At 38.7% G+C, this 27816-nt stretch overlaps 1 protein-coding gene and 1 long non-coding RNA gene across 2 annotated transcripts; one reads left to right on the top strand and one right to left on the bottom strand.

The window, feature by feature from the left end:
- Window positions 1–12: 12 nt before the first annotated feature.
- Window positions 13–22940, bottom strand: LOC116529910. Its single transcript, XR_004259734.1, has 4 exons — window positions 22851–22940; window positions 21932–22023; window positions 18612–18739; window positions 13–146 (listed from the first exon to the last, which is right to left on the bottom strand). It is a non-coding gene; the product is annotated as an uncharacterized LOC116529910 (long non-coding RNA).
- LOC116529903 (guanylate-binding protein 3) lies at window positions 13703–26304 on the top strand. The gene is made up of 11 exons (XM_032247815.1): window positions 13703–13995; window positions 15862–16073; window positions 18630–18757; window positions 19450–19559; window positions 19825–20024; window positions 20685–20927; window positions 22123–22403; window positions 23034–23246; window positions 24348–24450; window positions 24668–24861; window positions 25950–26304. The coding sequence occupies exons 2-11, from the start codon at window positions 15884–15886 to the stop codon at window positions 26076–26078; spliced, it is 1791 nt and encodes a 596-aa protein (XP_032103706.1). The 5' UTR covers window positions 13703–13995; window positions 15862–15883; the 3' UTR covers window positions 26079–26304.
- The last annotated feature ends 1512 nt before the right edge of the window (window positions 26305–27816 follow it).

Raw genomic sequence — 27816 nt, 5'->3', positions numbered from 1 at the left:
TGCATTATTTTATTTCACAAACTTGAAACACATTGGGTTGGCTCTGCAGTTTCAAATCCCCTGTTTTTGGTTGTTCATTTTCTCAATCTTGAGGGAGAATGGGCGACAAGCACTCTAGCACTTCCTGCTGATAGTAGGCCACAGAACTTGGTTAGAGGAATAAAATTGTTTAGCACTGTGCTGTAAGACTTCCCTGATATCGGGGTTATGTTTCAGAAGGAGTTGTTTGGTTCAGTTTTAGGAAAATACACAAAGTGTTAGCAACTTAAATATTATCTGTTCCAGAGAACAGAAAGAATGCTCAGGTTTTCTAGCCAAAGTTCCCACGTAGGTTCCCAGTCAGGTCTGCTCATTCAATTGAAAATTGAAACTTGAAAATCACTTAGTTGTAATTGGTCAGCGCAGCTGATTTCTAATTGGTCAATACAACTAAGTCCTGACTGGGAGATGCAGGTGAGCTGAAAAACCCCCAAATAATAAGGTATGTGTTTTGGGTGAACTCAGAACATATATGTGACCCCTCATTAGCAAATGGCCCCTTGGCTCAACTTTAAATGTAGGCCCAGTTAGCCACTCAGAATGCATCTTGAAATGCTCAAACTTGTTGGCAGACAACATTGCATCCATCAAGGCATGGAAGTGGTTGGCTATGTGCTTCCGGCTCATCTGGCGTTGGGACAAGTCCTAATGTGTGTGATGGATTATATAGTTTACTGAGAATGACAGCAAGGAAAACTGAGCCAGCCCTCAAGCGGAAAACTGCTCAGGGCATTCTAAAATAATGAACAGTGTATGCATATCATACACTAGTTAAACCAATTCTTTAAACATGGGACATGTGATCCTGCCTCCATTACTCCCTTGTGGAGAATGCTTTCTAGTTTGTTTTTGATCAGTGGTAAGCAGGCACCAGCTGCCTGCCTAGTTTGTCTTTGTTCTATGAGAAAACACAGAACATTTGCTTGTTAATAGTAATCACCTGTTCAGAGAGAATAAATATGTGGGTCAGCATCTGCTCAAGGATCTCAGCTCAGAAGGCTGTTAGCCCACTGATTCCACTTTGCACCGTATCTTTGTGTTTGTTTCTTAATTGCTTCAGTGCTGCTGGGTTGGGGTCTCCATAACCAGGCCGGTCTCAGCACTCTGGTCTCTTCTGGGGACCAGATGATGGCTAGGCATGGTGGCTCAAGCCTGTAATCCTAGCACTTTGGGAGGCCACAGAAGATGGATTACTAGAGCCCAGAAGTTCAAGGCCGTCTTTGGCAACATGCCAAAACCCCATCCCTACAAAAGTTACAAAAATTAGCTATGTGTCTATGGTCCCAGTAACCTGGGAAGCTGAGATAGGAGGATGAATGAGCCCAGGAGGCAGAGGTTGCAGTGAGCCAAGGTCATGCCATGCCACTGTACTCAACCTAGGCAACAGAACAAGACCGTGTCTCAAAAAAAGAAAGAAAAAAACATACTTAGGCTGTTTTTAATGTTTCAATTTTTCTAAGACCATCCCTATTTTTTGCCATCAACACATCTCTAGCTCATCTTCCAGTGCTTATCTCAAAGCCAAACCAGGAGCGAGTCTCCAGGACATTCTGACTTCCACATGAGACATAATAACAAACTTAGAACAGTACAATAATTCTAGCATGTGTCTCCATTCCCTTCCTGAGAATTCACTTTTGGAGCTGACTTTATTTGCTAATGCATGATGGACTCATTTGCTCTGCTAAAATCAACTATTGGAACAAAAACAAAATACTCAAATAGCTAAACTGCATGCCCTCCCAAAAGAAAAAGTAGGTTAAGCAGAGATTTCTGTTACATTTCTATGACATTTGGGTGGTTTTCCAGGGAGAGCTGAGAACATGCTGTGTCACTTACTGATCCCTTCTGTTACGCTTTTTCCAATCATGGTGAAGAAGGCCTCTCAGTTTGGGGTTGGCAGCTTAATCTGATATAGAGCTGGACATAGTGCCTCATCTAACCCTCACTCCCAAATGTAAGATAACTGAAAAAGCACATTTGAGCATAGGAGATTTTGTTAAAGATGTGGGTATAGAAAGTTTGTTCCCTAAGATTTCTCTGATCTCATAACTTGGAGGGGAACCACAAGCCCTTTACTCCACAATAGTGCAGCCCAGCCCACTTCTACCTTGCTAGTTCCCATCTGTCCTCTCCCATGTTCTATCCTCTTCCCTCTACTCACTACCTGGTTTTTCAAAACAAACACAATTTCTTTAACAAAGATATTTAACAATCATTTTTTCTTGCTTAGGTTTTTGCTGACACTTAAATTCTTAAATTCCCAGCTCTGTTTCAACAGGCATTTTAAATCTGTTTACAAACACACACATTTCCCCTTCTATCAGAAATTTTGGGATCAGATATTAATACATTTAACCTTTTTTTCCCTTTTTATAATATGCCACCCCAATAGCCATTCTGCTACAAGTAAAAAGGGAACTGGGTGGGGCACGGAGGCTCACACCGGTAATCCCAGCAATTTAGAAGGCTGAGGTGGGCAGATCACAAGGTCAGGAGATCAAGACTATCTGGCTAATATGGTGAAACCGTGTCTCTACTAAAAATACAAAAAAAAAAAAAAAAAAAAAAATTAGCTGGTCGTGGTGGCATGCACTTGTAATCCCAGCTACTCAGGAGGCTGAGGCAGGAGAATCACTTGAACCCGGGAGGCGGAGGTTGCAGTGAGCCAAGATTTCACCTTTGCACTCCAGCCTGGGTGACAGAGTGAGACTCTGTCTCAAAAAAAAAAAGGAAACTGTATATAAAACCTGTGAGAGTTCCAAATAGTGCACAGACACCATTGGTTTGGAAACTCTGCAGCAAAATCACACACACACACACACACACACACACACACACACACACACAAAACAGAGACATGCAGCTTAAATTAAATTATGTATTTTGAGGAATCTGAGGTTTAGGTACTATGGGTTTATATTTTTAAAAATTAGGCTCTTCATTAGGAAAAATAGCTAATGCATGCTGGGCTTAATACCTAGGTGATGTATGATAGGTGAAACAAACCACCATGGCACACATTTACTTGTGTAATAAACCTGCATATCCTACACATGTACCCTGGAAATTAAAATTAAAATTTAAAAAATCAGGCTCAACTGGGCACAGTGGCTCATTCCTGTAATCCCAGCACTTTGGGAGGCCAAGGTAGGCAGATCACCTGAGGTCAGGAGTTTAAGACCAGCCTGAACAACATGGAGAAACGCTGTCTCTACTAAAAATACAAAATTAGCCAGGCATGGCAGCACATGCCTGTAATCCCAGCTACTCAGGAGGCTGAGGCAGGAGAATTGCTTGAACCCAGGAGGCAGAGGTTGCAGTGAGCCGAGATTGCACAATTGCACTCCAGCCTGGGCAACAAGAGGAAAAACCCGTCTCAAAAAAAAAAAAAAAAAAAATCAGGCTCTCGTTCTGCTAGAACAGAAAAGAAGTAGATCTTAGAAACAAGTTTATTATGAGGCCAAGAACAGTGGCTCACATCTGCAATCCCAAAACTTTGGGAGGCCAAGGCAGGAGAATCACTTAAGTATCAAAGTTCCATTTGTCTATTTTTGCTTTTGTTGGGTGCACTGTTGAAGTCTTACCCATAGAGTATTTGTCTAAACCAATGTCCTGAAGTGTTCCCCCATGTTTTTCTCTAGTATTAATAGTTTTATAGTTGCCTGGCGCCATTTATGAAGAGGATTTCCTTTCTTCAATGTATGTTTTTGGTCTCCTTGTCAAAAATAATTTGGTTATAGTACTTGGATTTATTTCTGATTTCTCGGTTCCATTCTACTGTTCTATGTGCCTGTTTTTATTGTCAGGTCATTTTTTAGAAAACTAAAATTTAATCCATTTCACATAAGTGACATCAGGGTAAATTCCTCATGGGTAAAAGTTTTAAATGTTCCAATTTGTACATATTTTGGTGTTCAGTGCTCTTCTTTTCCTTTCTCTAATCCTCTCATTTTATAATTTGGGTGCAAGTCACTCTTACCCACTGGAGTTAAGTTCTACTGAGGGCAGTGGCTGTGTCTACTAGCATCCAGCCCAGTGCTGTGCACACAGAACATTGCTCTCTTTACACATACATGCATATGGTTGTTTTCCTAACTTGCAGGTCATACCTCCATTCTGTATGAGACTAAGTAACCCAAGCTGCATCAATGCAGCTCTGCTGCTGTGTACTCTAGAGCATGTTGCTAGAGTTCTTTATGTAAAAAGCAGCTTATCATAAAAACATACCACACCTGAAATTCAGCATCTGTCCATGGGACGCTAATATGTGGGACAATCTTTGAAACACTAAGCATACATAAATATATTATTGTATTTTATGATAATACTAAATTATAAATTAATTTGATCTGTGACCATCTATTAAAAGGTTATAAGGATTCCATAGACTGCAAAGCAAGTAAACTGGAAAGTGAGGAAATGTTACTTCCTCTTACCCACCATTTAAAAGAAAAAGCCCCTAGAAAATTTTTCAAGCAGTCTCATGTAAAAACAAAGTGCACAAAAACTGTTCCCTACTCATTGTTGTCATAAACAGGAAAGAGCAGTTTTCTTCACATCTAGGCTATTTCCCAAAAATGAAGAGCTTGTTTCCACTTTCAATCTGACGTGTGTTCAAAATAAAAATAGTTTCAAGTTATTCTAACTTGATATTAGAAATCTTTCACTCACAACAAAAAGTAGAAGAGGGCCTGAGACTTTTCACTTATGAGTACTAATCAGACTTACAGTTAGAAAGAGTAAAGGGAAAGACCTATAGCACCAGAATGTTTCAGTCCACGTTGGCAGAATATAGAACCTCCTACGAACCTAATTTGATCCTAACACACTGATTCATCATTTGAAGAAACCTCAAATCAATCAACTGTCAGAGCCTTGTATCCTAATAAACTGGTATTAGAAAGCCATGAAACAGCCAGGCATGGTGGCTTATGCCTGTAATCCCCATCACTTTGGGAGGCCGAGGCAGGCAGATCACGAGGTCAGGAGTTCGAGACCAGCCTGGCCAATGTGGTAAAAACCAGTCTGTACTAACAATACAAAAATTGTCCAGGCATGGTGGCATATGCCTGTAATCCCAGCTACTTGGGAGGTGAGGCAGGAGAATCGCTGGAACCTGGGAGGTGGAGGTCGCAGTGAACCAGGATCGCGCCACTGCACTCCAGCCTAGGCGACAGAGCTAGACTCTGTCTCAAAAAAAAAAAGCCACTCAACATATTTAAACTGTATTTCCTGGTCTTTAAAATGAAAATAATACTACCTACATCATAAGTATGTACTGAAAAATAGAGTTAACTGATAACACCTGTAAAGACTGTAGCACAATGTCTATCATACAGTAGACACCAAATCCATTTGACTTCTTGTTGTAACACTAACTCAGGCTTCATCAGCTCAAGGAAGCCTACATACTATGAGATAAAATGTGGTGAAAATAACTATCTAAATATATATTCTTTTTCAGTTGAAATGTTAAAACTGCTTATTTAGAAAAGATGTCATTTTATACCTGTTAGTGGAGTTAAGATTAAAAATCCGGATTCCACCTAATTGGAAGGAGGTGAAAAGCATGATAAACACTTGAAGGAGTGGGAGGAACTGCAAATACTTCCAGAGGAAAATTCTCTAACGTATCTCAAAAATCTTGAAAATGAGCATAACACTTAACCAACATGTTCACTTCCACAGTTTTGACTTATTCAATTAACAAATACTTATTAAAGGCTCATTATTTGTCAGGCACTGATTTAAGGTGCTAGAGAAGACTGAGCAGTTAGACAAAAATATCTGCTTTCAAGGGATATAACATTGTAGCAAGTAATGAGGAAAACTGTAAACCATATAGAACATCAAATAACCACAACTTTCATGCAGAAAAGTGAAGCAGAGATAAGGGAGTGACAGAGCTGGCAATTTAGAATACAGCAGTTTGACATGGGGGGATCAGAAATAGCATCGATTAGGTGGCAATTCAGGAAAGACCTCAAGTAGTAAGGGGAGGTCGCCTGGATATCTGGAGAAGCAGCATAAGTAACAAAAGGAACAGCAGGTATATAGGCCTAAGACATGAACATGCCCAGCATGTTTGAGAGGCCCGGCGGGACAGGTTACAGAGTGAGTATACCAATCCCATAAACCCTGTACTCTCTTATGCAGTTTTATGTTACCCAGTGTAACATACTATGAGACTGAGATGAGTCCAGGCCTCTTTTGAGCTGCCCAGCACTGCCACAACTGGGATGAGAAGAGAGTGTGAAAGGATGGGTCGGTGCATCAGATGCAGCCGATATAGTTCACCCCTTCACCACTCTGATGACTGTGCCCTACATTAAACTCAATCCATTGTCAATTCTTCATGTTAGTGAGCAGCTGCAATTCTATAAAGGACTTAACACATAGGAGTTAACAGCCCCAGATTTCACTTCTGCTACTTGTCTCAGGGTCATAATTGATATTTATCATCTCCCTCCTCTACCATCCATTCCAGATTTTCCTCTCCTGGTCACTGCCACATGCAGTCATCCCATTTAGAGTATTTTTTTTTTTAAGTTGAGCTGTGTGGTTAAAGCATTCCTTCTATAAGATTAACACAAAAAGGAAACATAACTTGAAAGAAACTGAATTATCCAACGACTTCAAGAAACTCAGCTTATTCTCCGGGGAAAAATTGAATGATTTCCATAATAGAAGATACAATCTGAAATTAAAAAAAGAAAAATGAGAGAGCTAAATGGGATGAGTACCACACAACAGAGTCCACTTAATAAATGACTTATAAAAAGTGCATGCAATCCTTTGTCTTTACTTTTCATGATAGCTATATTGTCATATGATATAGTTATACTACTGTCCACAAATACTGGTCAATAGAATGTTGCAAACATCCAGAATATATATATTCCACTTTCTCATGGAAAGATTATTTTCAGATGGCAAAAAAATGAAAACATTTATGAAATTTCAGGGTTTTCTATAATACCTTCAACTCATAATAATTGTAAATTGATTAGTATTGGACTGTGCTCATGAAAAACTTAACAATACTAATCAGTATTTGAGAGTCTAGTTTTTTTCCTGAATATTTTTATATTTTTTGTTTTGATTCATTCATCTTACTCTATTTTGGATACAGATGACACATTGGTCTTTTTTTGATTTTGACATTTTTTCCAAGTAGTCACGTAAAAGTGAATCAAATTTAGCAAGTAATTTCATGATTCTTATGAAATATCTATTATTCCAGGAATCTCTTTCAATCATGACCTCAGGCAGGGCAAGCCTCAATTAAAATACAATAATTGCCACTATTTATTCAAAATGATAACAAATGTTCTTCATGACTTTGGTGAGTGCTTTTATTTTATTTACATTGACTTAAAAAGAAACTCAAGACTTCATATGCTCCGTGGAGTCTTCAACATATTTTAAGAGTTCCTTCTATATTCATTCAGTTGGAAAAGGATGGCTTGTAAATAAATCTGTCCTTGTAAGCATTATTTCCTAACTAAACACCATATGCAGACTTTTAGTTCTGGGATATACTAATCAAGATCTCATAATGGTGTGAACATTTTAAAATTTGTGAATAATGTTTATTACCTCAGGGACAATGCACAAGTAAGTAGTCCCAACACAGAGTGCTCCAATTCCTCACCTTAAAGAGCTTCAAGAATGACATCAAAGGGTTCCACCAGTCCTGAATCAACCTTCTATCATTTCCCAATAAAGTAGATAGGCAGAGAAAATCAGATATTAACCATCAATATTTGCTTCTTAAAGACACATATCCATGTTACTCTTGCAAGGACAGGTCTAAAGAGGCTGTTACATAAGTTTTCCCTCCCAGAAGGAGATACAGAATTCCAGCTGTTAACTATGCAGCCATAAAAAGGAACGAGACCATGTCCTTTGCAGGGTCATGGATGGAGCTGGAACTTGGAAGCCATTATCTTCAGCAAACTAACACAGAAACAAAAAACAAACACCACATGTCCTCACGTATAAGTGGGAGCTGAATAATGAGAACACATGGACACATGGTGGGGAACAACACACACTGAGGCCTGTTGGGGGTGGGGTTTGGGGGAGGGAGAGCATCAGGAGGAGTAGCTAAGTTATGCTGGGCTTAATATCTAGGTGATGGGATGATCTGTGCAGCAAACCACGATGGCACACATTTACTTACATAACAAAACTACACATCCTACACATGTATCCCTGAACTTATAATTAAGAGTTGAAATATTTTTTAAAAATGAAATAAAAAACTAGAAAAAAAGTTATATAGCCTAAGAAGGGCCTTACACAAATATACTGTGGCACTGTAGAATAATTTCTTTTTTAAGAAACACACACTGAATTATTTAAGAATAAAGAGCCATTATATCTGTCACTAACTCTTGAATAGTTCAGATGAAAGAAAATAAATTTAAAATGATAACATTTGGGGAAATAGTGTACAAAAACTCTTTGAACTATTTTGCCACTTTTCTGTAAGTCTAAAATTATATCAAAATAAAACTTCATAGGACATTATAAGGCTGAGAAAGTTCCCCTCTGTTCTCAGTGTGTTGACTATGTTTATCAGGAAGGGGTATCAAATTTTATCAAATGCTTTTCCTGTGTCTATTATGATGATTATATGGCTTTTGTCCTTCATTCTGTGGACATGGTGTTCCACATTAATTGATTTTCACATTAAACCATACTTTCTTTCGCAGAAAAAATCCCACTTCATATGAGCATAAGTTTTGGTATATGTTTCTGGGATTTGGTTTGCTAGTACTTTGTTGAGGATTTTTGCATTCTTTTTCAAAAGACATATTGGTCTACACTTTAATTGTGATGTCTTCGGGTTTGGTAGCATTTTAATACCATTTCAAACTGAATGGGAAATTGTACTCTTCTATTTTTGGTCAAGTTTGCAAGGAACTTTTATAAATTCTTCTCTAGCTGTTTAGAAGAAGTAGCCAGTGAAGTCATTTGGGGATGTGCTTTTCTTGTGGTAGTTTTATGATTAATAATTGTTATGGTTTGGCTCTGTGTCACCCCCCCCCCAAATCTCACCTTAAATTGTAATAATTCCCATGTGTCAAGGGCAGGACCAGGTGGAGATAATTGAATCACAGGGCAGTTTCCTCAATACTGTTCTCATGATAGTGAGTTCTTTTGAGATCTGATGGCTTTATAAAGGGCTTTCCCATTCACTCTGCTCTCATTCTCTCTCCTGCCACCCTGTGAAGAGGTACCTTATGCCATGATTGTAAGTTTCCTGAGGCCTCCTCAGCCACATGGAACTCTGAGTCAATTAAACCTCTTTTCTTTATAAACTACCCAGTCTCAGGTATTTTTTCATAGCAGCATGATAACAAATACATAATTCAATCTCTTGTTACTTTTACTCAGATGATCTATTTCTTTATGAGGTAGTTTTGGTAGCTTGTGTCTTTCTAGCAATTTGCCTATTTTGTATAATTTAATTTGTGGGCATACTGTTGTTCATAGTATTACCTTATAATCCTTTTTATTTCTGTAAAGTCAGTAGTGATGCCTCCTGTTTCATTCTTGATTTTAGTTATTTGAGTTTTCTGTTGTTTTTCTTGATTGTTTCGTTTTGTTTTGGCCAGTCTAACTAAAAGCTTTGTCAACTTTGTTGATCATTTCTAAAAACAGCTTTTGGTTTTATTGACTTTTTCCACTTTTCTCTTCTATTCTCTATTTCATTGGTTTCTACTCTGTTACTTTCCAAAACTTTTCATTTTCTTCTTTCTGCTTGCTTCAGATTTAGCTGTTCTTTTACCAGTGTCTCAAGGTAAAGGACTAGGTTATTGATTTGAGACCCATTATTTTCTTATTAACTGTTCTAGACATTATCATATACATAATTTACCAAAGGATGCCTGAAATTTATGCTAAATTAACTTCTGTGAGATGCTGAATTATTACTCTAATAGCTCCATAACTACTGGCTCTTCCCTCTTTTGGTGCTATTATTATTATATATGTTAAATCTAAATATGTTACAAACTCAATAATACAGTGTTATTATTATCAACTTATATTATTTTATGCCTTTTAAGGAAGCAGGAGGAAAAGGTATAAATTTGTAGAGCTTTTCATTTTTACTTTCTTAGTTATAAGTTCTCTTTATTTCTAGAGGTTCAAGTTAACATCTACTATTGTTCTTTATTCCAATATAACTTTGCTCCCACCTTTTCTCTTTGTGTCATTCTTATTAAGGACAATTACATTTCCATATGCTATTGGCCTTGAAATACAATTAAAAATGTACTCTTTTAAACAATAAAATACTTATTGTTTTTAAAATAAGTTACAAGGAGAAGGGAAAGATATACAATTATGCTGTCTTTTATAATTACATAATTCCCTTACTGTTTGTCCAGGTGGATTTGTATTACCATTAGAAAAGGTCGCTTGTTTTCTCCTTGAAAGTCTTCTTTTAGTATTACTCATAGAGTGGATCAGCTAGCATTAACTTTTCTTCAAGTTTCTACACTTGAATTTCTCCACGTTGTTTCAAACAAAGTGGGTATCTTGGGGAATAGCTTCCAAGCACTATGGTTTTATGGACTGCCTCTCTTCCTGGGCAAAACCTCTGAGCCATGGCTCCTTCCACTGGACAGGGAGCCTTTGGTCTTCTTTGCTTGTCTCTCCCAGCATGGAAACTCCACCCTACAAGTGAACCACAGTGAAGGGATAAGGAGGTATTCTCAGGCTGACAAGCCTGGGCTAGAGGGAGGTTGAGAGCCCTTAACTTCTGGTCACACTAACCAGGAATTTAATTTCTACAACTTGGTGTTGGAGGGAATCAGTAGTGCTCATGGACTGCCCCTCCTGATATTTTATCTCTGCCTGGTAGATGAAAGAAGAGGGAACACAGGCTTCTTGGCCATACCCACCTGCAGTGGAACATTTGACAACCTAAACTGAAGATAAGGAAGAAGCAGGTTGTGGAACAAATACCATGGATTCTTGCTATTGTTACCATAGTTGTAGGGGTCTTCTTGAATAGATGTTCTGTTGTTTGATACATGTTTTTAGGACAACTTGCAGAGGTTTTAAATGGTTAAAACAATTATGACAAAAGTAACAGTGACATACTCTGAAAAAAATAAGCTAAAAGACTTTGACAGGGTGGGGTGGCTTACACCTGTAATCCCAGCACTTTGGGAGGCTGAGTTAGGTGGATCATTTGAGATCAATAACCAGCCTGGCCAACATGGTGAAACCCCATCTCTACTAAAAAATACAAAAACTAGCTGGGTGTGGTAGGGTGTGCCTGTCATCCCAGTTACCTGACAGGCTGAGGCAGGAGAATTGCTGAAACCCGAGAGGTGGAGGCTTCAGTGAGCCAAGATGGTGCTCACTGAGTGAGACCTCGTCTCAAAAAAATAAATAAATAAATAAGACTTTAAAGTAGTTTTAATAATGATGAAGCCAAAGTGTTCAGGAAGAATAGGTAGAGTGTGAATGAAATTATTTTATAAAATATGAGTAAGAAAGAACAACATATCTGCATTTCATATATACCTAATATATAATTTTAATGTGTGTAAATAAATTAACAACTAAATGCTCACAAGGGCTATAATTTGTTTTTACTGTAAAACAGAACCAATACCACCTATTCTGTATGTAAGTAGTCATGAATGAAATAGACGCATAACATTTGAAGCTCTAAGACAATAATTCATGAAAAATCAAGTTATAGTATACTAAATTTAAAAAGAGAGACATCTACAAATTAAATATTTTTACAACTATTTTACAATTATTCAATCACCAAACAAGCAGCATAGTAAGGTAGTTCAAGAAGAGGGTTTGGGAACTCCCCGGGTTCAGATTAGTTATAGTGCTATGAGTTTAGACAACTGATAAAGTCTTCCTGTGCCTTCGTTTCTATAAAATCATAGGGAAATATTTGTTATGAGATTTAAGTCGTTAATTCATGTAAAGCACTCAGCACTGAGCCTGGAACATGAGTACAATGCATGGAGCCCCCTCCTGACTGTGTGCTGGCCATTAAGAGCCAGGGGCTCGGTGTTCACGAGTGGGTAAAACAAGCCCTTTCCTCATTTGCTGCACCTCTAAAGGAATAGGCAGCTCCATGGTGAATTATCTCTTGTTATAGAAACTTATACCTAAAAATTAATGTGATGCCTCCTCATTCTACAATTCTCAAACAGATCTCCAATCTTGAGATACATTTCATTTTTTTTCAATACCTAAGGGACAAGTTTTTAAAACAATAAATGGTCTCTAAAATCTCTTCCAATAAAAAACTTTGAAACTTCATATTTAAAAAAAAAAAGACATTGATTCAGCATCACATTCAGACTATTACATTTAGTAATCAACAGCACAGGTTCAAAAAAATTACATTAAAACCCTCTGTTGGAATGCTTTACACTTTTCACAGAACAGAAATTAAAATAACATGTTATACAATTAGTCACAAATACAGTCCTCAAGTTTTTGCTCATACACATGAGTATTTGTCTAAAACATCTTCTTTGTAGGAGCTAGGCCCTGCCACCACTGTGCTTGGCTGGGTTCACAAATCTGTTGTAACTTGTAGCTTCCCTGTCACTTCTCTGGCTCTCCTCTCCTGCTAAGCTTTGTTTCCTAATCCAAATCTTCTGTCACTGCCATAGCTACTGCTGCTAATGGAACTTCCATAGCCACCTTGGTTTCCTAGTTTGGCAAAGTATTGGCCTTCACCACCATAGAGGCCACAGCTTCAGCCTCCAAAGTTTCCTCCCTTCATGCGTCCAAAATTTGAAGACTGACGGTTGTAATTGCCAAAATCATTGTAACTGCCACCACCTCCAAAACTGCTTCCTTCATAACCAAATCTATTATAGCCATCCCCACTGCCACCATATCCACCACCACTATGACTGCCACCAAAGCTACCACGACCACTGAAGTTTCCTCCATGGCAAGTTGTCATTCCCACCTAAACCACCTCCACCACCACCACCAAAGTTTCCAGAACCACTTCGACCTCTTTGGCTGGATGAAGCACTAGCCATCTCCTGCTTTGACAGGCCCTTGCTAACTTCACAGTTGTGGCCATTCACAGTATGGTATTTTTGAAAGACATCTTATCCAAAGATTCATGGTCATCAAAGGTTACAAAGGCAAAGCCCCTTTTCTAGCCACTGCCTCTGTCAGTCATGATTTCAATCACTTCAGCTTTTCCATACTATTCAAAATAATCTCTTAGGCGATGTTCTTCAATGTCTTCTTTAATGCCGCCAATAAATATCTTTCTCACAGTTACATGAGCACCTAGCCTTTGAGAATCTTCTCTTGAGACAGCTCTCTGTGGTTCCACAAATCTTCCATCCACCTTGCGTGACCTTGCATTCATGGCTGTATCCACCTCCTCCACAGTGGTATATGTGACAAACCCAAAGCCCTTGGGGTGCTTGGTGTTTGGATCTCTCATTGCCACACAGTCCGTGAGCATTCCCCATTGCTCAAAATGGCTCCTCAGGCTTTCATCCATTGTTTCAAAGCTCAATGCTCCACTGAAGAGCTTCTCCCTGTTCAGGCTGTTAAATAGACTCTGACTTAGATATGACCACAGGGAGAAGAGAGACTTCAACGATGCTTCTTTGGTGGCATCCACGGGCAGAAAAAAGCAAGCTGACTAACATATCTCCAAACTTCATAATTACCCCTCCTACTAGCAGAGACCAGAAATTGTATTTGTGGTTACTGAGTCATTGCCGTGAAAGAAGTACTTTCAGTTTCATCAGGCTCTGATGCCATTACAAAGGTGGTTTACCTTCTAATTATTTGATGACTGAGAAAAATCCAGAAAGCTACACAACACTGGAGGGGTGAAATAAAAGTCCAGCCATCCAGTGAAAGAAAAGAGAAGTGACAGAAACAACTTTACCTGGACTGAAGAGAAAAGAACAGGTAAAAACTCCAACTGCTTCCTCTCCAGCTCTGAAGTACCTCAGCTCAGGGACATTGAGCCTATAAGGTTGTGGCGGGGATGGGAAGGAATTTATAAAGATCAGTTCGTTTCCTTAAAAATGACCGGGACCAAATTAGGCTCCAGTTGAGCCTGACATAAGACACAGGTCAGATGAAATTCTGGTGCTATCAGGAGTGGCGTGGCTCTAAGTGCCACAGTGATTGTGTTGAATTAGGCGCCAGCAGACAGGAACTGAGAGTTTGAAATGCACTAGGATGGTCTTTCTCTTTGTTGACATTGTTTGTGTTGACTTGGGACACAATCACAATTCCATTGTCAGTGATGGAGCTTGCTGAATCCTGCTCCTACAGCAGCTGGGAAAAGGAAAGAGCTACCAATGGATTCTTTTCAAGAGAAGGAAAGAACAGTAAATGAGAAGCAGAGTAAGCAGCCCACTGACACTGTTAAAGAAAGAAACTGAAACCAAACATGAAAGAGGAAGATCCATGAAAACAGCATACTTTTTATTACACATTTGAACTTTGTTCCAGGTTATTTCTCTAGAAACAATCCAGACTAAAGAGCTTCCTCTCCCTTTTTTTTTTAAGAGAGCGCAGTAGACTAATTTTCCTATGTAATTCCCTTGTAGTGCATCACTATTAAAGCCAGTATCTTTGCTTACCTTAACTTCTCCCATGCACTCAGACAACTTGGATCCCACCTTCTGGAAACTCCTCCCTGAATTTCTTGACAAAACACTAGCCTCATTCATCACCTTGTCTGACAGTTCACTTGCTGGCGCTTACTGGAGTGCACTCATGCATTCTCTCTCTCTCTCTCTCTCACCTTTCCAGTCCCTTCTCCTTCTTCTCCTCCGCCCCACTTCTATTTCTCCTCTTCCTATTTCTGTTTCTCCTACTCTACAAAATGGAAAAAACAGAATAAAAACAGAAAACCTGAAGCTGTATTGCTGGAAATATAGTTTCTTTTAACAACTTCCCATGAAGTTTTCTTTGTGGGCCTCCTGGTCTTTTAATCCTTATTTCATGAGATTTTTTTGTTTGTTTTTTGTTTTGCTGTGTGTGTGTGTGTGTGTGTGTGTGTGTGTGTGTGTGTGTGTGTGTTTCTTGACAACATTCAGTATTGGCAGTTTTGCATTCATACCCCCACTGAGTTAGAGGCTACCTTATCATGACACTAATGAAGCTTAAGTTTCCAGGCCCTTCTCTTGCACATGCCCCATCAAAGCCCTTGGAAAGGTCCCTAGCCATGTGTTTCACATAGTTATGTAGTTCTATAAAATTTGTAAAAGCATGTTACATTGGTTCCACTTCCAGAATGGCACTGTGAGAAGCTTTGTGGATCCTCATTGCAGTGAAATAAGCATAACCAGTTGGAGATGGAGGAAGTAACACATTTAAAAATCCCTGGAAACTGTCCTAAGGGCATATACCAATGAAACATTTATTCATGGGGGTCTTTATTCACCATAGGAATGCATGAATAAACATCAATATTGAATTTCTTACATATAGCCAGGATGTAAAAAAATTATCTAAGTCCTATTTTATCTTTCATTTATTGTCTAGTATAAAATTTTTAATAAGAATCCAAGGGAAGGTTTTCCACAATGAATTAAATGAAAGTACTAGATCACAAGAGTAGTTGACTGTTGATAAGTTACTGTCATACCAATATTTACTTTGATGATAATACTTCCATAATTTTTAAAAATGATACAGATTTTTCCTCATGTCTCTCACTGACACTCACAAAACTTTTGGCCATCCTGGGGAATTTTGTGACTCTATCCCTTAAATGCAAAAGACTGGAAATTCTAATTCATTCCATCTCTTCCTTTGCAGACAAGAGAACAATACCCTGGACATGGCATCAGAGATCCACCAGACAGGTCCAATATGCCTTATTGAGAACACTAATAGGCAACTGGTGGTGAATCCAGAAGCTCTGAAGATCCTGTCTGCCATTACACAGCCTGTGGTGGTGGTGGCGATTGTGGGCCTCTACCGCACAGGCAAATCCTACCTGATGAACAAGCTGGCTGGAAATAACAAAGGTGAGTGACACCAGCAAAGCTCTGCCAAGCCCAAAATTCCCCAGGATGGCCAAAAGTTTTGTGAGTGTCAGTGAGAGACATGAGGAAAAATCTGTATCATTTTTAAATTTTCCCTTCACAAAGTCAGCATCCATTATGAGGATGTGAGGAAAGAAAGCTGGTGCTGGGAATGATAAGCTAATTTTCAATTTACAGTTGGACTCTTTATCTTCACTCTTCTAGAGGTTAGGAGTCAGCTCATGGCTGCTCTCAAGGTAGTGAGTTATCTCAATTGATTGTTCACCATCAGTTACAGTTGAACTCCATGTTCTACTCTTTCCCCTCACCCTTCTCACTACTGACTGCACTTGACTAGTCTTTTCTTTTTTTTCTTGGGACAAGGTTTTGCTCTAAGCCCCAGACTGGCGTGCAGTGGCAAGATATCAGCTCACTACAGCCTTGACTTCCTGGGCTCAAGCAATCCTTTCACCTCAGCCTCCTGAGTAGGTAGGACTGCAGGTGCAGGCCAGCACACCGCCTAATTTTTGTATTTTTTGTAGAGACATGGTTTCACCATGTTGCCCATGATGGTCTCAAACTCCTGGGCTCAAGAGACCACCTGCCTATGTTCACACAGTAACAGCAAATTTACACTGATCTTTAAGATTGAAAAAACATTTCAGTCTGTATTGGATATTCTCTTTTATTGTTTTAATATATATAAAAATATAAATTTTACCCTTGTAACCATTATTAAGTATGTAGTTCTGTGGTATTAAATTCAAATTGTTGTGCAACTATCACCACCATCTATTTCCAGAACTTCTTAATCTTCCCTAACAGAAACTCTGTGCCAATTAAACAAAAGCCCCACCTATACCCATCTCCTACCACAATTCTACATTCCATCTCTATTAATTTGATTACTCTAGGAATGTTATACAAGCGGAGTAATTCAATATTTGTCCTTTGGTGATGGGCTTATTTTAATTCACATAATGTCTTCAAGTTTCATCAGTGTGGTAGCATGTGTCAAAATTCTTCCTTTTTAAGGCTGAGTAATTGTATGCGTATACTAATTTATCTGTTCACCTGTCAATTGGCACTTGGCTTGCTTCCACCCCTTGGCTACTATAAATAATGCTGATAGGATCATGGATGCTTGCATATCTGTTCAAGACCTTGCTTTCACTTCTTTTAGGTATATACCCAGAAGTGGAATTGCTGGCTCATAGAGTCATTCCATTAAATTTTTTAAGGAATTGCTATATCGTTTTCCACAGCGACTGTACCACTTTACATTCCCAACAGAAATGCACAAGGGTTCTAATTTCTCTTCATACTCACCAACATTTGTTATTTTCAATTTTTTTTTTTTTTTTTTTTTTTTTTGAGAGAGAGTCTTACTCTGTCGCCCAGGTTTGGCCAAGCACAGTGGTTCACTTCTGTGATTCCAGCACTTTGGGAGGCTGAGGCAAGCAGATCACTTGAGCTCAAGAATTTGAGACAAAGCTGGACAATATGAGGAAAGCCCATCTCTACAAAAAATACAAAAATTAGCCGGGCCTGGTGGCAGGTGCCTGTAGTCTCAGCTACTTGGGAGGCTGAAGAGGGAGGACTGCTTGAGCCTGGGAGGTTAAGGCTATAGTGAGCAGTGATTGCAGTCCAGCCTGGCTAACAGAGTAAGACTCTGTCTCAAAAAAAAAAAAAAAAAGTTTTGTAATTTTCATTATACAAGTCATTCCCCTCCATGGTTAAGTTTATTCTTAAGTAGTTTGCCCTTTTGGTGCTAAGTGGGATTGTTTTCAAAATTTCCTTTTCAGATTGCTCATTGCTGCTCTATAGAGATACAACTGATTTTTGCATGTTGATTTTGTATGCTGCAACTTTGCTGAATTCTTTTTATTAGTTCTAACAGTTCTGTGTAATATTTAAGGTTTTCTGCATAGAACATGTCATCAATGAATAGAGATTAACTCACATCTTCCTTTCCAATTTAGATGCTTTCTGTTTCCTTTTCTCACCTAATTATTCTGGATAGGACCTCTAGTACTTTGTGGAAAAGAAGTGGCAAAAGTGGGCATCTTTTGCTTGTTCCTAACATTAGAGGAAAATTTTCAGTCTTCACCATTGAGTGCGAAGTGGGCTGTGGACTTTTCATATATGTCCTTTACTTTGTTGAGGTAGTTTTGTTTTGTTTTTGTTTTTTTCTATTTCCTTTTTCTTTTCTTTTCTTTTCTTTTTTTTTTTTTTCTTTTTTTTGAGATGGAGTCTCACTTTGTTGCCCAGGCTGGAGGGTGTGATCTTGGCTCACTGCAACCTATACTCCTAGGTTCAAGTGATTCTCCTGCCTCAGTTTTTTCTAATTTGTTGATTGTTTTTATTATGCAAGGTCCTGAATCCATTTATGTATTGGATATTCAAATTTTCCTATTTTTCTGATTATAAGTAAGGTAAGTACTGATTGTGGTTTCGGTTATCTCTCTTAACATTAATTATGATGCTACATTTGCCTCAAATTTCAGAAGCACCTGTTATTAAATCTCCAGCCCTTCTTACCCCATCTCTCCTTTGCAGGCTTCTCTCTGGGCTCCACAGTGAAATCTCACACCAAAGGAATCTGGATGTGGTGTGTGCCTCACCCCAAGAAGCCAGGACATACACTAGTCCTGCTTGACACTGAGGGCCTGGGAGATATAAAGAAGGTAAGGGTCAAAGATTCAATTCTGGAATAAGCCCCTCATCACTGAATATTTTATGCACTGATATTTTATCTCTTTTATCTCATTTTATTTCTTAAATATTTAATATTTAATTAAATATTTTATCTCTGAATATTTTGTTTTTTCTTAAAGAATTTGCATTTGACTCTAATTTGTCTTTTCAATTCTGTGTACATGTCATAAGGCCAAACTTAGCAACCAGAAGTGAGAAAATATTAATAAGACAGAATCCTAGCAGAGTATGGTGGTCAACAGACAGTATCCTACTAATTGCAGGTTATAAGCTATGTGAGTTAACACAGATGTATAAGGGAGCACAAATAAATCCAATGTCATGAGTCTTATCCTGCAGAGAACTTATAATGCAGTAGCCTGAGCAAATTTAAATTGTATTTCAAGCCTTAGAATGCCTACCAACCTTGAATGTTTGTTTTGCAATTATCTGCCAATGATCATAAGAGGACCTAGTGAGAATCAGTGTATACCAAAAAATGCTAATCAAAAAACCTGTACAGATTCCATATCCAAATAACAATCATTTTGTTTGGATTTGGGTTCTTTTCATAGGTGATTAGTCTTCAAAGAAAACTCTAACTTATGATATACTACTATTACTCTGAAAAGTGCTGTGACAATGAAACTTGCTCCTGAACTAAATGTGTCTTGACTTCTAGGGTGACAACCAGAATGACTCCTGGATCTTCGCCCTGGCCATCCTCCTGAGCAGCACCTTTGTGTACAATAGCATGGGAACCATCAACCAGCAGGCCATAGACCAACTGCAGTATCCTTTTGTGACTCAGAACAACACCAAGGTCAGAGGGACATCAGTATTCATAAACAAGCTGCCTGTGAATCCTTATCAATCAAGCTCAAAAGGAGAAAACATAAAAAATAATGCAAGTACAGGGAAGGGAAGAGATTCCATGTATCCACTTTAGACTTCACAGGTGAAGAGCAAAGGAAAATGGAAGGTGTGGGAATATGTTGAAATAATATGGGATAAGGTCCCTGTTCATTTTGCCACATTTCCTTAGTTAGCTGCTCAGCTATGTGACAGAGCTCACAGATCGAATCCAGTCAAAATCCTCACCTGGTGAGAACTACGAGGTTGAGGATTCAGCTGATTTTGTAAGCTTCTTGCCAGATTTTGTGTGGACATTGAGAGATTTCTCCCTGGACTTGGAAGTACATGGACAATCCCTCACAGCAGATGAGTACCTGGAGTACTCCCTGAAGCTGAAGCAAGGTAACAGGGATATACCATTGATAAATGAGGATGACAAAACACTGGAAATTATCATTTTTTAGTTTACTATTGATAGTTTTCTTACATTTACAGTTTTCTATATCTCTAGCTTGCTATTTTTAAGAATTAATGCTTGCTATTAGCAATAGCACAGACTTTTTTTTAAAAGAAAGGAAAAAAGGAATTAATGCTTGCTGCATATCTGAATTAATAGATTAGATTTTTAATTATATTCTCCCATGTTCTCAAATAAATTTTTCTTTCTTTCATTTTTCCCTATTTTATAATTTAGATAAATTTTATCTCTGTATGTAGGGTTTGTCATTCTGTATTTAGCCTAAAATATGAAGGACAATAGATATTTATTTAAAGAACATGAATTAAATATGAACAGTGTACTAGTCCAAATGTTGGCAAACCGCAGCCTAAGACAAATGATGGCCAATCCTGCCTGCCAGCTGTATTTGTAAATGAGATTTTTTGGGAAGAATGCTATGACTATTCATTTACATATTGTCTAAAGCTGTTGTCATGCGCTCCAGTAACAGAGTTGAGTACTTGGAAAAGAGACCACTTAGCCTGCAGAGCCTAAAATATTTACTGCTTGACCTTCTACAGAAAAATTTATATTAGGCAAATTTCTTTATTATGTTTCTCTAGGTACCAGTGAAAAAGATAAAAATTTTAATCTGCCCCGACTCTGTATCCAGAAGTTCTTCCCAAAGAAGAAATGCTTTGTCTTTGATCGACCTGTTAATTCCAAGAAGCTTGCCCAGCTCGAGAAACTGCATGATGAAGAGCTGGACTCCGAATTTGTGCGACAAGTAGCAGACTTCTGTTCCTACATCTTTACTAATTCCAAAACTAAAACTCTTTCAGGAGGCATCAAGGTCAACGGGCCTCGTAAGTCCCCTTCCTAGTACTTCCACTTATTGTTAAAACTAAAGGATGGCCAGGCATGGTGGCTCACGCCTCTAAACCCAGCACTTTGGGAGGCTGAGGCGGGAGGATCACTTGAGGCCAGGAGTTCGAGACCAGCCTATCCAGCATGGGAAAACTGTGTCTCCACTAAAAATACAAAAAAAAAAAAAAAAAAAAAAAAAAAATTAGTCAGACATGGTGGCACTTGCTTGTAATCCCAGCTACTTGGGGGGCTGAGGCAGGAGAATTGCTTGAACGCATGCAGGAGGCAGAGGTTGCAGGGAAACAAGATCGTGCCACAGCACTCCAGCCTGGGTGACAGAGAAAAAAAAAAAAAGAAAGAAAACAACAAAAGGAGCATGAAATAACTCCACCTAGTTTCAGTATTGAAAAATCCGAATCGATTGCTATGTCTATGTTAAATTCTAGATGGCACCGACATTTCTTATAGATTTTGTTAGTCAATTTCTTGGTGGGAAAAGATAAAAAAAGCAAAGGAAAAATGTTTTATTACTTAATATTGCCATAGTAAACTTGGTCTGCACTGTACAATACAGTGGCCACTAGACAAGTGGGGCTATCTAAATGTAAATGTAAATTAATTAAAATAAGGAAAATATTAAAGTCAATTCACATGGCTATATTTCAAAGGCTTATATCTACATGTACTTAGTGCCCAGCATACTGAACAGTACATACAGAAAACTTCCACGATTACAGAAAGCTTTCTTGGACAATGCTGTGATAAAATAAACCAAATGGAGGACTTCTTTTGATTAGGAGAGTACCATTTGTTCCATAAGTATTGATAAAATGCTACTATGAATAGGCTGAGGATACAGTCATAAATGAAATAGCTACAGTTTCCTTTCCTGATGGTGCTTGGGGTTAAAATGGATGCAAACATTCAACTACAACAGGCCTATGTCATCTAGAACAAGGATTCTCAAATGTTGATAGGCATACATATCATCTGGGGATCTTACCCAAATAAAAAACTCTAATTCAGTAGATCTGAGGCAGAGGCTGACAATCTGCATTTCCAGCAAGCTCCCAGGTGATGCTGAGGAGATTGATGCTGTGAGAAAAATAGGTGGTGATTGACATGTTCAGAATAACACAGAATAGGGAGTTTTCTTTAGTACAAGAAAAATTATTATTTGCTCTCTATATGCAGGTCTAGGGAGCCTGGTGCTGACCTATGTCAGTGCCATCAGCAGTGGGGATCTGCCCTGCATGGAGAACGCAGTCCTGGCCTTGGCCCAGATAGAGAACTCAGCTGCAGTGCAAAAAGCCATTGCCCACTACGACCAGCAGATGGGCCAGAAGGTGCAGCTGCCCACGGAAACCCTCCAGGAGCTGCTGGACCTGCACAGGGACAGTGAGAGGGAGGCCATTGAAGTCTTCATGAAGAACTCTTTCAAGGATGTGGACCATCTGTTTCAAAAGAAATTAGGGGTAATTTTTCTATCACATTTACATGGATTTGGATTTGGGAAGGCAAAGTACTACTAAGAAATGAAATTGGCATTTATTTTGAGAGAAATAGTTATTCTAGATTTTAAAATGGTGACAGCTAGCTGTTGGTAATCATGATAATTGGAAAAAAAACAATTTTATTACTTCAGATTCAAAGTTGAAACACATAGCTTATCTATAAATGCTCTTCTCTTTATTAAATGCATGTAACTGACAATCAAAGCTTCTAATCAAATTACCTGCCCACTCTTCTCAGACTGATTTGATATTCTAACCAAATGCAAAGAAAATTTTCATCCTAGTTATCTTGAGCAGGCTTCTGTTCAGGCACATTTATTCCATATAACATCATTACTCCAATATGAAAAAGCAGGGTTTTCCTCTAACAGTTGACATAAAGCTATCAATCTCTGCCCTGAAACCCACCTCCAAGGAGAAAGCAACTTCAGTAGAAAGTGGGGTCAGGAGGAAGAGTGTGGTCCTGCTGGGGAGCCTCTCAGTTTCTCCAGAGTCACTGACTTTTTATTTTCAGAAGTCTTTCCCAAAATTCTGAGGTCAAGCCAGCATCCTTTCCTGTTACTCTTTTTACTTCCTGTTTTTACATTAAAGGCCGAGCTAGACAAAAAGTGGGATGACTTTTGTGAACAGAATCGGAAAGCATCATCAGATCGTTGCTCAGCTTTACTTCAGAACATTTTCAGTCCTCTAGAAGAAGAAGTGAAGGTGGGAATTTATTCTAAACCAGGGGGCTATCGTCTCTTTATTCAGAAGCTACAAGACCTGAAGAAAAAGTACCATGAGGAACCGAGGAAGGGGATACAGGTAACCAAGATTCATCTGTCATTTATGGAAAGCTACTGACCTGCCTCCTGCAAACACCAAGGTGACCAAGCTTCATTGCACACAGATGTGCTTTTCTGTCTGCATAACATTCACATTTTCATTCAATAACATATGCAAAGAGGCTGTTATACCAGATATGTCCCAAGTGCTCATCAAAAAGAATGTAGTCAGCAGGCGTGGTGGCTCAAAGCCTGTAATCCTAACACTCTGGGAGGTGGAGGTGGGCAGATTACTTGAGCTCAGGAGTTTAAGACCAGCCTGGGCAACATGGTGAAACCTGTCTCTACTAAGAATATAAAAATTAGCCAGGCACTGTGGCACAGGCCTGTAGTCCCAGCTACTCAGAAGGCTGAGGCAGGAGAATTGCTTGAGCCCAGTAAGTAGAGGTTCATTGAGCCAAGACTGCACAGCACTCCAGCCTGGGCAACAGAGACACATTCTGTCTTTTAAAAATTCTTTGATTAATTAATTAAAGAAAGAGTGCAGTTAATTAACTATCGAGTTATAAACTCAATTATCAGATTAACCACAAGTTGTTATCATGATCGTTACAGCTGGATTTTTTCTGTTCCAAGACACAGAAACCCAATGATGGTTGCTTTAAAAAAAAAATGGTAATTTATCATTTTAGGCTTCAAACTGGATTTAAAGGACATCGGGATACAAGATTTCAAATAATGTGGTGATTTGTCTCCTGCCTGATGTCCTCCCCGCATCCCCACAGTTCTCTCCCTCTCTTCCTCCCTCTATCTGAATCACTCTGATTTGCTGTGTTAAGGAGGACTTCATTCTCCAGCTAGATCAGCCGTATGGAACCACATTTAGAGCCCTCAGTTTGAAAAGTTCAGGGAATCCTATTTCCCAGCATCTATATCATCCTCTTAAATAAGACTCTGCTAAGTATGGTAATCTGATTGGCCAGCTTGGAGCATGTATCTGCACCTGCGATAGGGAATCTTGACCACTGTATACACCGGGGCCAAGAGGAAGAATTCCAGAAGAAAAGATGGTGAGCAGACAAACAGTAACACCTGCTTACAGCCATTTCCTACTGCTCACTCTGTGTTCTCTGGGTCTAAGGCTGAAGAGATTCTGCAGACATACTTGAAATCCAAGAAGTCTATGACTGATGCGATTCTACAGACAGATCAGATTCTCACAGAAAAGGAAAAGGAGATTGAAGGTAAGGAGCACATCAAAGGATCAGATTATCCTAAAGCTCTTCAAATTTTAAGTAATAAACCTAAGTTCCATAAACTAAAGCAAGATGTGTCTTACCTGCTGAGGTCATCTCTGAGAAGGGCATATCCAGTCAGCAGCAACAATGGCAGGTAAGTGTGTAAGGAAGAATGAGGCAACAAGATAACCTCACACAAATTTTGCTTCTTTTTCCTCCACAGCGGAACGTGTGAAAGCTGAATCTGCACAGGTTTCAGCAAATATGGTAGAGGAAATGCAAATAAAGTATCAGCAGATGATGGAAGAGAAAGAGAAGGGTTACCAGGAACATGTGAAGCAATTGACTGAAAGGATGGAGAGGGAGAGGGCTGAGTTGCTGGAAGAGCAAGAGAGGACTCTTACTAGTAAACTTCAGGTATCTAATTGTATCACCTTGTAGTTTCTGTTTTTCTGTTTTCTCTCTATTCTTCTTGATCACAAACTTAGTATGGCAGAGAGAACATAAAGCGTAGGGGAAGGATTCTACTTGCTTACTTGTACTTTCTGTCTGTCTGACCTGAACTGGCCACTACCTACATGTGGTCACTAAAAGTTTATTTGCAGGGTGTCACATTCAGTCCTTTTTTAGTATACCCTTCCACTAATCATGACTGTCATATGCTAGGCATCATTAAAATGCCTTATCTATATCTCTTGCTTAATACCATATGAAACAAGAACTTGATCCCTATTACGAAGGAGAGGAAACAGAGGTTCAGAAAATATTAAATAACTTTTACAGGGTCACACAGCTAGTAAATATCTGACCCAGCTTCATCACTGAGTGGAATCCACAGTAATATTTTTTTCTATCCCATCCAGTATGACTTTGGCTCTAAAAGAACTTTTATGAGTAGAAGGACTCCCTAACCCTCACACTTGTAGGACAGTCTAATACTCTTGCCTGTTTTCTGTGCCCTACTCACAGTTTGTATTGAGTTGGGAGCTATGTGCAGAAATCCATACGGAAAGTCTGGCACTGGGATTTCCTTACCTATCTTCTGCTATCCCTGCCACCAGAGAGTAGAGACTTAGATCAAATTTCCTGATCTAAGATTCATACACATCATATTTTGAGAATACCTTGCTTCTGTATTATGTGTATACATAATAATATGTGTGTAGGTAGGTGTATTAAAAACTCTATAATGCATAGGGAAGATCTGAAGTCAAATATATTATTAAGATTGCCCACAAAGGTTTTTTATAATTAATAGAAGAAAAAAAACAAGACCTTCATCAATAGAGCAGAAGATATAAGCTGCAACTCCTTTGGCTGTAGAAACCCCAGGAGAAATCATCACGGAGCTCAAATGCCCAAGGAACACTATAATGAAAATCAAGGGTAGAGAACATTTCAAGAAAAAATTAAGTACTAAATAAATCAATGCATGTGGAAACTAGACAGCTCACAGAGATTTACTTAATGGTACACTTATTTAGCCTCCATTTGTTCCTTTTTAGGAACAGACTCGACTACTGAAGGAGAGATGCCAAGGTGAAAGCACCCAACTTCAAAATGAGATACAAAAGCTACAGAAGACCCTGAGGAAAAAATCCAAGAGATATGTGTTCCATAAGCTAAAGATCTAAACAATAGAGCTTTTCTGTCACCCTGACCCAAGGCATAACTGAAACAATTTTAGTATCTGCAACAAGTATCACTACATTTGATAAGAATTAGATCTTGCATGATAACACTAAAAGTTTATAAGAACATGCTGTTCAATGATCAAAATCATGTTTTTTCCTTAAAAAGATTGTAAATTGTGCAACAAAGATGCATTTACCTCTGTACCAAGAGAGGAGAGGTCATGAATTGTTGTCTCTCAGGAGTTTATTCTTCCGGATGACCAGTGGATACTGAGGAAAGTCCTAGGTAAAAGTCTTAGGACATATTTGGGCACAGGTGCACGATGGGTTCCAATATCAGAAACAACCATCCCAGCTTCCTATGGAAGACAGTGTAAAGTTCTCCATAGAACTTTATAATATCAAGGCTACAAGGTCTATGAGAAATAATGTGATTTCTGGACATTGCCCATGGATAATTCTCACTGATGGATCTCAAGCTAAAGCAAACCACCTTATACAGAGATCTAGAATTTTTTTTTGTTTAGGTTTCATCCTGAGTATTATATTTTCACTATGATTGTAAATGGTATCTTTACATTTTACTGCATTACAAGTACATTACAATATTGGTTTTTGTTAATTGAAATTATTTAGCAAACACGCTATATAATTTTACTAATTATGATAGGTTTTTACAGATTAATTTTCTATGTAGACTGTTGTATCATTTGGCAAATAATAAGAATTTTGTTCCTTTCTATCCAATTATTCTCTCTCTCTCTCTCTCTCTCTCTCTCTCTCTCTCTCTCTTTTGAACTTTTCTCCCGTTAGGGCTCAGCTTTCCAAACAATCTTAAAGAGAAAGGGTGATAGTGGATATTCATGTTGTATTTCTGCTCTTTATTATTATACTTTAAGTTCTGTGGCACATGTGCAGAATGTGCAGGTTTGTTACATAGGTATACACACGCCATGGTGGTTTGCTGGATCCATCACCCCATCATCTACATTAGGTATTTCTCCTAATGTTATCCCCCCCCAAGCCCCTCACCCCCTGCTATCCCTCCCCTAGCCCCTCAGCCCCTGAAAGGCCCCAGTACGTGATGCTTCCCTCCCTATGTCCATGTGTTCTCATTGTTCAACACCCACTTTGAGTAAGAACATGTGATGCTTGGTATTCCGTTCTTGTGCCAGTTTGCTGAGAATGATAGTTTCCAGCTTCATCCATGCCCCTGCAAAGGACATGAACTCATCCTTTTTTATGGCTGCATAGTATTCCATGGTATATATGTGCCACATTTTCTTTATCTAGTCTATCATTGATGGGCATTTGAATTGGTTCCAAGTCTTTTCTATTATAAACAGTGCTGCAATAAACATATGTGTGCATGTTTCCTTGTAATAGAATGATTTATAATCTGGGTATATACATAACCAGTAATGGGATTGTTGGGTCAAACGGTATTTATACTTCTAGATCCTTGAGGAATTGCCACACTGTCTTCCACAATAGTTGAACTAATTTACACTCCTACCAACAGTGTAAAACCATTCCTATTTCTCCACATCCTCTCCAGCATCTGCTGTCTCCTTCTTTTCTTTTTTTTTTTCTTTTTTTTTTTTTTGAGGTGGAGTCTTGTTCTGTCATCCAGGCTGGAGTGCAGTGGCACAATCTCAGCTGACTGCAACCTTTGTCCTGGGTTCAAGTGATTCTCCTCCCTCAACCCTCCCCCCTGCCTCCACTGAGTAGCAGGATT

The sequence above is a fragment of the Sapajus apella genome, unplaced genomic scaffold (genome assembly GCF_009761245.1).
Source record: "Sapajus apella isolate SASKATOON/1434 unplaced genomic scaffold, GSC_monkey_1.0 scaffold64, whole genome shotgun sequence".
Lineage (NCBI taxonomy): Eukaryota > Metazoa > Chordata > Mammalia > Primates > Cebidae > Sapajus > Sapajus apella.
The sequence above is the reverse complement of the archived record's forward strand: the minus strand, read 5'-3'. Positions and strand labels throughout refer to the sequence as shown.